Source organism: Rhincodon typus, chromosome 46 (genome assembly GCF_021869965.1).
Source record: "Rhincodon typus isolate 14 chromosome 46, sRhiTyp1.1, whole genome shotgun sequence".
NCBI classification, from domain to species: Eukaryota; Metazoa; Chordata; class Chondrichthyes; order Orectolobiformes; family Rhincodontidae; genus Rhincodon; species Rhincodon typus.
The window spans coordinates 9835190-9846367 of record NC_063377.1 but is presented as its reverse complement, the minus strand read 5'-3'; the positions used below and the strand labels follow the sequence as shown (position 1 = coordinate 9846367).

At 47.8% G+C, this 11178-nt stretch overlaps 1 protein-coding gene across 1 annotated transcript in view; it reads right to left on the bottom strand.

Annotated features, from left to right (window-relative positions):
* scamp3 (secretory carrier membrane protein 3) overlaps positions 1-9052 on the bottom strand; it is an 11421-nt gene extending 2369 nt beyond the window's left edge. Inside the window, exons 1-6 of the mRNA XM_048620464.1 lie at positions 8968-9052; positions 5139-5261; positions 4297-4414; positions 1092-1220; positions 786-945; positions 238-339 (exon numbers count right to left, since the gene is read on the bottom strand). Coding sequence (XP_048476421.1) covers positions 238-339; positions 786-945; positions 1092-1220; positions 4297-4414; positions 5139-5243 — 614 coding nt within the window. The 5' untranslated portion in view covers positions 5244-5261; positions 8968-9052. The remainder of the gene's footprint in view (positions 1-237; positions 340-785; positions 946-1091; positions 1221-4296; positions 4415-5138; positions 5262-8967) is intronic.
* Between the last annotated feature and the right edge of the window lie 2126 nt (positions 9053-11178).

The following is an 11178-nucleotide window of genomic DNA, read 5'->3' as shown; positions in this document are numbered from 1 at the left end:
TTCCTGTTCCTGGTCACTGCCTACTGACCCCTACATTAGAGAGAGGGAGGGGGAAAATCAGCCAGGGTTCCTGTTCCTGGTCACTGCCCACTTACCCCTATATTAGAGAGAGTGTGGGGGGAATCAGCCAGGGTTCCTGTTCCTGGTCACTGCCCACTTACCCCAGAGTATCAGGGGCTTGAGAGTGGATACATGGCCACGTGGTGTGAAAGTGGAGGACAGGAAGCGGTTACTTACCAGAATCCCAAGCCTGGAATGCCCACTGTCTGCAAAACAAACACGATGTCTTGGACAAAGAAAACAAAGAAGAAGGAGAAGAAATTGAAGGAGCTGTCAGCCCTGAATGGGGATACAAAAGGAGGAGAAAAGGAAATGAGTACAAGTCAGGCCCAGTCGAATGGCTACAGAGTTTAAAGCAGCACTTCACCATGTGTCCATCATGCTGACACTGTGATCCTCAACTTCATTCCTGGGTCCTGGGAAGTCAGTCAGTGGTGACGAGGGGAGGTATGGTTATAGTCAGTACAGACAGGGATTGGCTCCTGGGAAAGGGTCCGTATTGACCAGGATGGTCCTGGGAGCCAGTGTTGGGGGGAGGTGGAGGGTGTCCGGGAGAGGGACACTGTTGCCGGGGGGGGGGGGTGGGGGGGGGGGGGGGGGGTGTCAGCATTAATGGGGTACCTCCCCAGGTGACAGTCAGTATTAATTGGGTAGGTCCCTGGGGAAGAGGGTCAGTATTAACGGGGAGTGGGGAATGTCTCCTCAGATTGACTGATGGTACCTACCTGAATGCCTTGTACAACGGTCTGTACCAACACACAAAGGAGCAGGGCGTGAAGAGAAGCAGCCAGAGGATAGAAAGGCCAAAGTGTGTTCCAGCTTCCGTATTAACGGTGAACCAGGCCAGACTGCTCAGGAGATTGAGGAAGAGAACAACTGAAGTTACTGTGAATAAAGACAAACACCAGTTATAAACGTCACATTGACAGTAAGCAGCAGTCACTACGCTGGCTCTCCATCTGATGACAATACTGTACTCTCCCAGGGGATGGTGTGAACATACTTAATGCTGGTCTTTTTACAACACTCACACATCCACAGGTAATACATCACGCTGACAGTCTTCTGGAAATCACAGGGAATGTCTGCCTTGATGTCATGATAGAAGCATGGTTTCACTGGGCAGAAGGAAGGCAGTGGAGGCCAATTATTCAGGGATGCTGCAAGCAAAACATTAACATAAGTCTACACCCACAAACAGAACAAGTTGCAAACACCTATCTTACAGAGGTAGATGTCATCCTTTTAATGAACAAAATTACTGTTACATTTTTGTTCCAAACACTCCCAGGACAGGGACAGCACAGATTCAGTGTCACAGTAAGGCTCCCACTACCTGTCCCTTGGTGCTGACCTTCTGACAGTGCGGCACTACCTCAGCACTGACTGGGGTGCAGCACATGTCCAGGCTTGGGCAGCACAGCTGCCTCACAATGCCTGGGATCCGCGTTCGATGCCACCCTCGTGCGACTGTCTGTGTGGAGTTTGCATGTTCTCCCCAAGTCTGCATGCATCCCCTCTGGGTGCTCCAGTTTCCAGATGTGCAGGTTAGGGTGGATTAGCCGTGCTAAATTGCCCCGTAGTGCCCAGGGACGTGCAGGTTAGGGTGGATTGGCCGTGCTAAATTGCCCCGCAGTCTATAATTGGGGAAAGGGTAATTATAATTCTGTTAGGCAAGAACTGGGTAACATAAATTGGGAATAGATACTGTCAGGGAAGAGCACTATTGAAATGTGGAGATTGTTTAATCGATATGTTTGTCCCCAGCAGGCAGGGAAGATGCGGTCGAGTGAAGGAGCCTTGGTTCTCGAGAGAGGTCAAACGACTGGTTAAGAGGAAGAAGGATCCTTATGTAAAGTTTAGGAAACAAGGAACGGAAAAGGCTCTAGAGGGATACAAGTTATCCAGGAAGGAGCTGAAGAAAGAGCTTAGGAGAGCTATAAGGGGGCATGAGAAAACCTTGGCAGATGGGATCAAGGAAAACTCCAAGGCTTTTTACACGTATGTGAGGAATAAGAGAATGACCAGAGAAAGGGTAGGGCCGATCAAGGATTGTAAAGGAAATTTGTGCACCGAGCCTTAAGAGATAGGAGAGGTCCTTAATGAATGCTTTTCTTCGGTATTCACAACTGGGAGGGACCTAGTTGTAGGGGAGGACAGTGTGAAACAGGCTGGTAGGCTAGAGGAGGTCGATGTTAGTAAGGAAGATGTACTAGGAATTTTGAGGAAGTTGAAGATAGATAAGTCCCCCCGGGCCTGATGAGATTTATCCAAGGATTCTATGGAAAGTGAGGGAAGAGATCGCAGGGCCTTTGGTGATGATCTTTTCGTTCTCACAGTCCATGGGTATAGTGCCGGAAGATTGGAGAGAGGCAAACGGCATTCCCTTGTTCAAAAAAAAAAAAAAAAAAGGGAATAGGGATAACCCCAGAAATTATAGGCCAGTTAGTCTTGCTTCAGTGGTGGGCAAATTATTGGAAAGGGCTCTAAGAGATAGGATTTACGATCACTTGGAAAGGCACAGTTTGATTTGTGACAGGCAGCATGGATTTGTGAGGGGTAGATCATTCCTCACAGACCTTACTGAATTCTTTGAAAAGGTGACCAAACACGTGGATGAAGGTAGAGCAGTGGATGTCGTATACATGGATTTAAGTAAGGCGCTTGATAAGGTTCACCATGGTAGGCTCATGCAGAGGGTAAGGAGGCATGGGATAGGGGGAAATGTGGCAGATTGGATTCAGAATTGGCTGACCCTTAGAAGACAAAGGGTGATAGTGGATGGAAAATATTCAACATGGTGCTCAGTTACAAGTGGTGTACCACAAGGATCTGTCCTGGGTTCTCTTCTATTTGTGACTTTTGTAAATGATTTCGATGAAGGAGTGGAAGGGCGGATTAGCAAGTTCGCGGACGATACGAAGGTGGGTCGCATTGTGGACAGTGCGGAGAGCTGTTCCAGGTTACAAAGGGACATTGATAGGATGCAGAGCTGGGCTGAGAAGTGGCAGATGGAGTTTAACCCTGAAAAGCGTGAGGTATTTCATTTTGGAAGGACAAACTTGAAAGCAGAATACAGGGTTAACGGAAAGATTCTTGGCAGTGTGGAGGAGCAGAGGGATCTTGGGGTTCATGTTCACAGTTCCCTGAAAGCTGCCACCCAGGTGGATAGAGTTGTCAAGAAGGCGTATGGTGTGTTAGCTTTCATTAATAGAGGGATTGAGTTCAAGAGCAGTGAAGTTATGCTCCAGTTATACAATAACCTGGTACGGCCACATCTGGAGTATCGGGTCCAGTTCTGGTTGCCTCATTACAGGAAAGATGTGGAGGCGTTGGAAAAAGTGCAGAAGAGATTTACCAGGATGTTGCCTGGAATGGAGGGAAGATCTTACAAGGAAAGGTTGAGAGAGCTAGGGCTTTTCTCTTTAGAATGACGAAATATAAGAGGTGACTTGATAGGTGTACAAAATGATCAGAGGTATAGATAGACTAGACAGCCAGATACTTTTTCCTAGGGTGAAGGTAGCTATTACGAGGGGGCATAGTTTTAAAGTGGAGTGGAGGTAGATATAGGGGAGACGTCAGAGGTAGGTTCTTTACTCAGACAGTGATAGGGGTGTGGAATGCATTGCCGGAGAGCGTAGTGGAGTCGGCCTCATTAGGGGCATTTAAGCGGCTATTAGATAGGCATATGGATGATAGTATAAGGTAGGGGTGAAGGTTAGATAGACCTTAGGATTAGGGTAAAAGTTCAGTACAACATCGTGGGCCGAAGGGCCTGTACTGTTCTATGTTCTAGTGTCCAGGGATGTGCAGGTTAGGGTGGATTGGCCGTGCTAAATTGTCCCATTGTGCCCAGGGACGTGCAGGTTAGGGTGGATTGGCCGTGCTAAATTGTCCCATAGTGCCCAGGGATGTGCAGGTTAGGGTGGATTGGCCGTGCTAAATTGCCCCATAGTGCCCAGGGATGTGCAGGCTAGGGTGGATTGGCCGTGCTAAATTGTCTCGGGGTGCCCGGGGATGTGTTGGTTAACCGGACGAGCCGTGGTAAATGTGGGGTTACGGGGATGGGGGTGGATGGGACTGTGTGTGACGCTCTTTGGAGGGTTAGTGCAGACTTGATGGGCCAAATGGCTTCTATCTGCATCGTAAGGAGTCTGTGACTGTAAGTAATGCAGGTTTGTAACTGTCTGGTTGTAACAGTGAAGGAGATGAGTGCTGGACACTCAGACTCACTGCTGGATGAGATGGCTGCATTCTGTAGCTCTCGCTCCTTTTGGTCTAACTCAGCTGCTTTCCTCTCCAGCTCTTCCTGCTGCCTCAGCAGGTCAGCCGTGAGCATTGTCGTGGGCTTCTGAAAAATTCAAAATCAACACAGCAGCTTTAACATCATAGAACGGCCCAATGACAGTGCAAGGCAGTGCAATCCAATTAGATGCTGAATGAGACCGTCCGAGTGCTGAAAGGAGCGTGTCAAAGAAGGACAGAGGGGTTTCAGGAGTAACTGGTGAAATGCAGCAGGGAGTGGAGGAAGGGACAGCCTTGAGAGATTACCAAGATGTAACAGGGTGTTCCCAGACAGGCATGTGACACCAACCAGAATGCTGATTTCGATCTGGCTAAAGCTTGATTCTGATTGCATGGAGCCAGGACTAATTCAATAAAGGATCTCATTCTCTCCATATGCCAGTGAGAGAAATAGAGATGACAGGTTCGACACCTGCAGATTAGAGCAGGACCACTGGGCCGACAGGGTGGAGTGGCCAGAACCAAGTCACCTAGTAGTACGCTGGTGAGTCAGTGTGAGACACCAGACTGGCTCCTACAACGAGGCCAATCATAGCCGACAGGACACAGTACCGGCAGGTAGAAAGCAGGGGAGGGCACATTGGCAAATCACAGCTCTTACACTGACCGAGTTCACCAAGAGACTGGCATGGAGCAACAACGGCTGCAGTGGGCCAGGGGAAGTGAGAGTCTGTGCCCACGCCTGCCCCCTCTGTTTGTGTTGGCCTGTGATACAGCCCGTGTGGGCAGATGGAGGTTACAGTCTCTATGCAAAGGGGTCTATAACACACCTGGGTTCCATATGAACGGTGCTCCATCGGACTCCGGGGGTTCTGACATACTGAAGGCACAACGGGTTGCTCTGGTGGCTGAGCTGGGGGCAGGGGAGTGGTCATTATAGGAGCACGATTGTGCTGAAAGGCAAAAACAAAACTGTCAGCCTACTGCTACCCCATCCCACTTCGTCCCCTCCCCACCCCAGTCAGTGTGAATGCGCCACCTCCATCCCCCACCTGCCCCCAGGCCAGTGTGCACAGAATCAGTCCATATTTACTCCCAGGTGGTGGACACAGACACAGGCCTCTGCCGCCCCCCACCTGTCTCGGCCACCCCCTGCGCCCCCTCCCCGTCTCGGCCGCCCCCCGCGCCCCCCCCCCCCCCCCCCCCGTCTCGGCCACCCCCTCCAGCCCCCTGCACCTCCTCCCTGTCTCTGCCAACCCCTCCGCCCCCTGCACCCCCCAGAGATCTCTGCTCTCCTCCAAATCCAGCCTCTTGCACATCCCCTGATTTCCATCGTCCTACCTTTGGCAGCCGTGCCTTCAGCTGCCTGGGGCCCCGAGTTCTGGAATTCCCTCCCTGATCCTCTCCTCCTCTAAGATATTCCTTCAATACTGGCCTCTTTTGCAAGTTGATGGCCATCTTTCCTCCTGTATTTTGTGCCTTAGTTTCAAATGCTGCCTTCCGTTATAGATATGATATAAGTGCACCCAGTTTTTGTTGTAGATCAGTATGTAGTGTTTCCTCTGCAGCTCCTTTACATTCAGCCCGTCTCCCAACAGACTGCGATCAGCTGTACTGTCAAACCTGTCTTGTCATTACCTATTTATCATTTCAAAAGAGCCCAGAACCTGACATCATCCAGTATGTCCGAGCGACTCCCCAGCAGGCAAAGAAACAGGTGAAATATTTGCATCTATAGAACATCCTTATCCACTCACAGCCTAAAGCTTTTAACAAATACTGAAATTATTTCTTGCCAAAAAAAACAAAAAATGTGTAGCAAGTTTTGGAAAGTGGGAAGCATGTGTGCCAATACCACCAGCTTTTGAGGTTCCAGAAAGAATTATTTGATAACGTGTAGATAATTGGTTTTTAGTTGGTGCTGTTGGATGAGGTTTGTCATATTTATTCAGGAGACATGGGCATCACTATCTGGGTCAGCATTTATTGTCCGTCCCTAGTTGCCCTTGAGAAGGTGGTGGCGAGCTGCCTTCCTGAATCACTGCAGCCCATTTGCTGTAGATAGATTCACAATGCTGCTAGGGACAGAATTCCAGGATTCTGACCCAGCGACACTGAAGCAGCAGCAATATATTTCCAAGTCAGGACAGTCAGTGGCTTGCTTGGAGGGCAACTTGCAGCTATGGTGTTCCCATGTATATACTCCTCCTGTCCTTGTAAACAATCATGGGTTTGGAAGTGCTTTTTTTTTTTTAAAAAAAAAAGGAGTCTTAGGGAATTCTACAGTGTATCTTACAGATGGTGCACACTGCTGTTACTGAAAATCAAATTGAAAACCGGGTTACAGGACGCTCATCAAGCACGCTGCTTGTTCCTGGATGGTGTCAAGATTCTCGAGCGTTGTCGGAGCTGCACCCATCCAGGCAAGTGGGGAGGATTCCATGACGCTCCTGACAATGAGGAAAGCTCCTCTTTCAATGTGGCTGTGACATCTTTTAGGTCCAACGTGAGAGTGGGCCTAGTTTCAAAGCATTACCTCAAGGCCGGCACCTCCAACAGTGTGGCACTCGTTCAGTCCAGTGCTAATAGAGTCAGCCTGTAGGAAGCTCTGAAGCTTCCAGAGATTCAGCAATTGGAAATAAACACAAAGCTTTTAAACAGACCCAAGGCTCACCACTCACTCACCTCCATAGTGGAGATCTAGATTTTGATGGTGTTAAGTTCAAAGGCTTGTGAACAGACGGGGTGCACACACAAACAGCTGAACATTAGCTCGATCAGGCCATACAATGGCAGGAGCCCAGTCAACAACACATCAGAGGGGAAAGCACTGCAGAGACTCAGCTTCCCCAGCACCTTTCTGAAACCATTCCATACTTCATTCCCTTTCTGGGCTGAATCAGTGACAGTTTCTCCTGGTCTTGGTGAAGAGGGAATCAGCCATTTTGCTCCTGATTGCTGTCAAGTGACACATTTTTGTGGCAGGAGTCGATGAGAATGGAACTGCGCCAGCTGTGATGCACCTTGTGGCTAAATGACCCGTCTCAAGGAATAGGCTCAGTTCCCAGAAAAGGGCCAAAGGCTGTGGAAACCATAATCTGAACACACACAGATTCTTCATTCTTTCACTTTTAACACTAGCTCCCTCCACTGATTGTGCTTTGCACTTATTTGTCAACATGGTCAGCTCCCTCCACAGCCTAGGCACACTCAGAGCTGACATTCCATCCTAAGACCAAGTTCAGTCACTGTACCACCCGCCAACAAGCTAGGTGGCCCTGCTCATGTTGACCACTGCAATGAAAGACAGATCTGCTGCAAATTTCAATTCAAAAGCTGGTCTAAGAGGTCACATATTTGTCATTTTCTTGGGACTATAAACTGAACTTGAAGTTGGACTGCTATAACCGGAAGACCAGGTAGACTTTGCAACTTGAAAAATAAAGTTGAGCTGTGCAATACAATGTTGGAAGCAATAAGAAGGGGAATTTGAGACTGAACTTCTGCCTAGCAGCGGCCTCTGATTTAACACAGTATGGTTCAAAAAGCTGTTAACAAGAGAAGAAAAACATCCAAAGCCTACAGGTCTCTGTGGGGAAAAAGACAGACTGTTTAAGAGAGCTTAAAAAGAAAGAATTCATACAAGAAACCGCTGCAGTCCCCTTACCGTGGGTTGAGCCACAATGCCAAATTCTATCTTAGTACATCCTCAGAGGTGTGACCCTTTGATCTTTTACTTATAAATTATGTGCCTGGCACTATCTCTCAATAACACCTGAAGGAGGATTAAGGTTGTGTTTTCAAATAAACCTGTTGGTCTGTAACCTGATGTTGTGTGATTTCTGACCGTGGTTCAAGAAGGCAGCTCACCATCACCTTCAAGGGCCAACTAGGGATGGGCAAGACATGCTAACCAGGCAGTGACCGCCCACATCCCAAGAATGAATGAAAAAAGAAACAACTTCACCTGGATGACATTCACATTGAAGGTTGACAGTCATCGTAAACAACATTGGAAATGATCTGCACTTCAATCTTCAGATTTGCCTTCACCCTGACTACATTCTTTGTGGATGTGTTAAACTGCCTGAATTATGCGTGTGCATGTGAGGGGGAGTCTGGGGCTTTGAAGGGCTACAGTCAAAGTCACAGAAATTATAAATCCTTTCTCTTCACTGCTGCACATATCATTAATTGTACTGTTACTGAGGTAACCTACTTTTGATTACTTTGTGACTAGGTAGAAGTCAGCCTAGCAAAACTGGGATAACATGGTGTAGAGCTGGATGAACACAGCAGGCCAGGTAGCATCAGAGGAGCAGGAAAGCCGACGTTTCAGGTCTTCTTCAGAAAAAAAAAATGGGTTTTGGTGATCTCAGTTGAATTTTCGTACATTTTATTCTGAATTGTGGAAAGTGGAGCACAATTTTTGGTGCAGTTTTCCCAGTTTATCTTTGACACTGGGATCTAATCAATGGGTTTATATACAAAGCAACCGATACCTGGCAGTGACTTACAGACTGGAATCTAACCGAGTGGTTCAGTGCCATGTTGTTTGAGGCTCAGACAGTTACCTGGACATTTTCCTTTCTTACCAAGTGCAATATCACTTGTTACCGTCTGTGGTTAGTCTTATTAGTGGCCTTCCTGTTCACTTACCCCTCTGCCTTCATCAAAGGGGTTGTAAAGCTGGTTCAGAGCAGGCTGTTGATGCTCAGTGCTATGCTCCAGAACTGCTGGATCCTGTAAGTAAACACATAGGCAGTCAGTTCACACAGCGAAGGAACAAACAGCCAGAAAAACATTTGCAAGTGAACACCAACTCCCACTGTTCCTGACCCCTTATTTCCACGGTGCTGTACCCCAGGGGGACAGTAATACAGTGAGCATGTTCCTGGACCCCCCAGACAGTGTTACAACCCAGGGCAATCCTTCATATCTGACCCTGTGCTGTCCTGTCCTGGGAGTGTTTGATGGGGACAGTGTAGAGAGAGAGCTTTACTCTGTATCTAACCACGTGCTGTCCACCCTCCAGGGTTCTTTCCCAGCAGGAGTGTATGAGTTGTGGACTGGTCCCACTGCCCTGGCCCAGCTGGCTAGATTCGAAGATGCTTTGTCTCTATTTCAAACAGGAATGGATTCTTGTGTGAAATGAGCAAGCCCTCCCAGCGAGGCGATGACAGTAAAACCACAGCACTGACTCACTCACTGTCACACAACAGCCACCATAGGAAGCATATGACTAGTTTCCTAGCAGTCTGAATGATATCAGCATTCTCCCTCTTCCCTCAGTGCAGGTCTCGGTTTCTGATCAGTTTCTAAATGAATCTTCATACAATTAGACAGCAGAAAGTCTGGAATCAGAGAGAGCTCAGATCCACCACGCACATGAGTGAACCAAATCTATCTGCTTGCTCCTTACCATCATCCCAACTGGTGCTCCCTCTATCCAGATTTATTTAATGAAGGGATCGCAAAGCTCTTGTGCTAGGATTCAAACTCACCACTGGATCTTTCGTCCTGGTCTGTCAATTCTTAGCGCAGTGACAAAGCCACTGAGCCACCATTCGCCTCAGGTTAGCCAAGGCCATCCCGGTTTAAGAATGGAACACCATACTGTGCCAGGTGATTTCAGTACCCAACTCTTCATCAGTAACTCGCAAATCACTGACCAAATTACTACTCTACTTCCCACAGTGGGTTAAGGAGTGATCTTGTGATCTGCTCAGTTGAGTAACAAGCAGAATTTTTGTCAGTAGCATCTGCAAATTTAGGTCATAAGACAGGATGTTTCTCACACACTGGTGTTTGAAGGCAAATAATTTCACTTGGGAAAGCACTCGTTAGAATGTATAAAGCCCTGAGGTTCACTTTGCTGGAGATCACGGAGTCTCACAGACACTATGCTGAGGAGGTCCAGTACCTCTGACCACATGATAATGTCAGCAATGTCTCCAATGTTCCAATTTCACAGACCACCCTCTCTCTCTACACCATCAGTAAAGTGATGGGAAGGTAGCATCAACAGTACTTTCAAAGCACACCTGCTCAACAAGACCTAGTTTGGGTCCCGCCAGAGCCACTCAGCTCCTCATCTCACTACAGCCTTGGTTCAAACATGGACAAAAGAGTTGAATTTCAGAGGTGAGGTGAGAGTGACAGTCTTGACATCAAGGGGCATAGACAGCAAAGTGAACCTCTGGGCTTTACACATTCGAACGAGTGCTTTCTCTAGTGAAAATACTAACTTTCAGACACCAATGTCTGATAAACATCCTGTTCTAGGATTAAATTTGCAGATACTACTGATAAAAATTCTGCTTGAGTGTGGCATCAAGGAGCCCTAGCAAAATCGGAATCAATGGGTATCATGAGGCAAACTTTCTGCTGGTTAGAGTCATACCTGACACATGGGAAGATGGTTGTGGTTGTTGGAGATCAGTCACCTCAGCTCCAGGATATCTCTGCAGGAGTTCCTCAGGGTAGTGTCCTAGGCCCAACCATCTTCAGCTGCTTCATCAATAACCTTCCCTCCATAAGGTCAGAAGTGGGAATGTTTGCCAATGATTGCATAATGTTCAGTACCATTCGCAGCACCTCAGATACTGAAGCAGTCCAAGTTCAAATGCAACAAGATCTGGACAATACCAGCCTTGGGCTGACAAGTGACAAATGCCAGGCACTGACCATTTCCAATAAGAGAAAATCTAATCACCACCTCTTGACATTCAATGGTGTTACCATCACTGAATCCCCCACTATCAACATTCTGGACTTGCTACATAAACACAGTAGCTACAAGAGCAGGTCACAGGCTAGAAGTCCAGCGGCACGTCATTTACCTCTTGACTCACTAAAGCCTGCCCACTA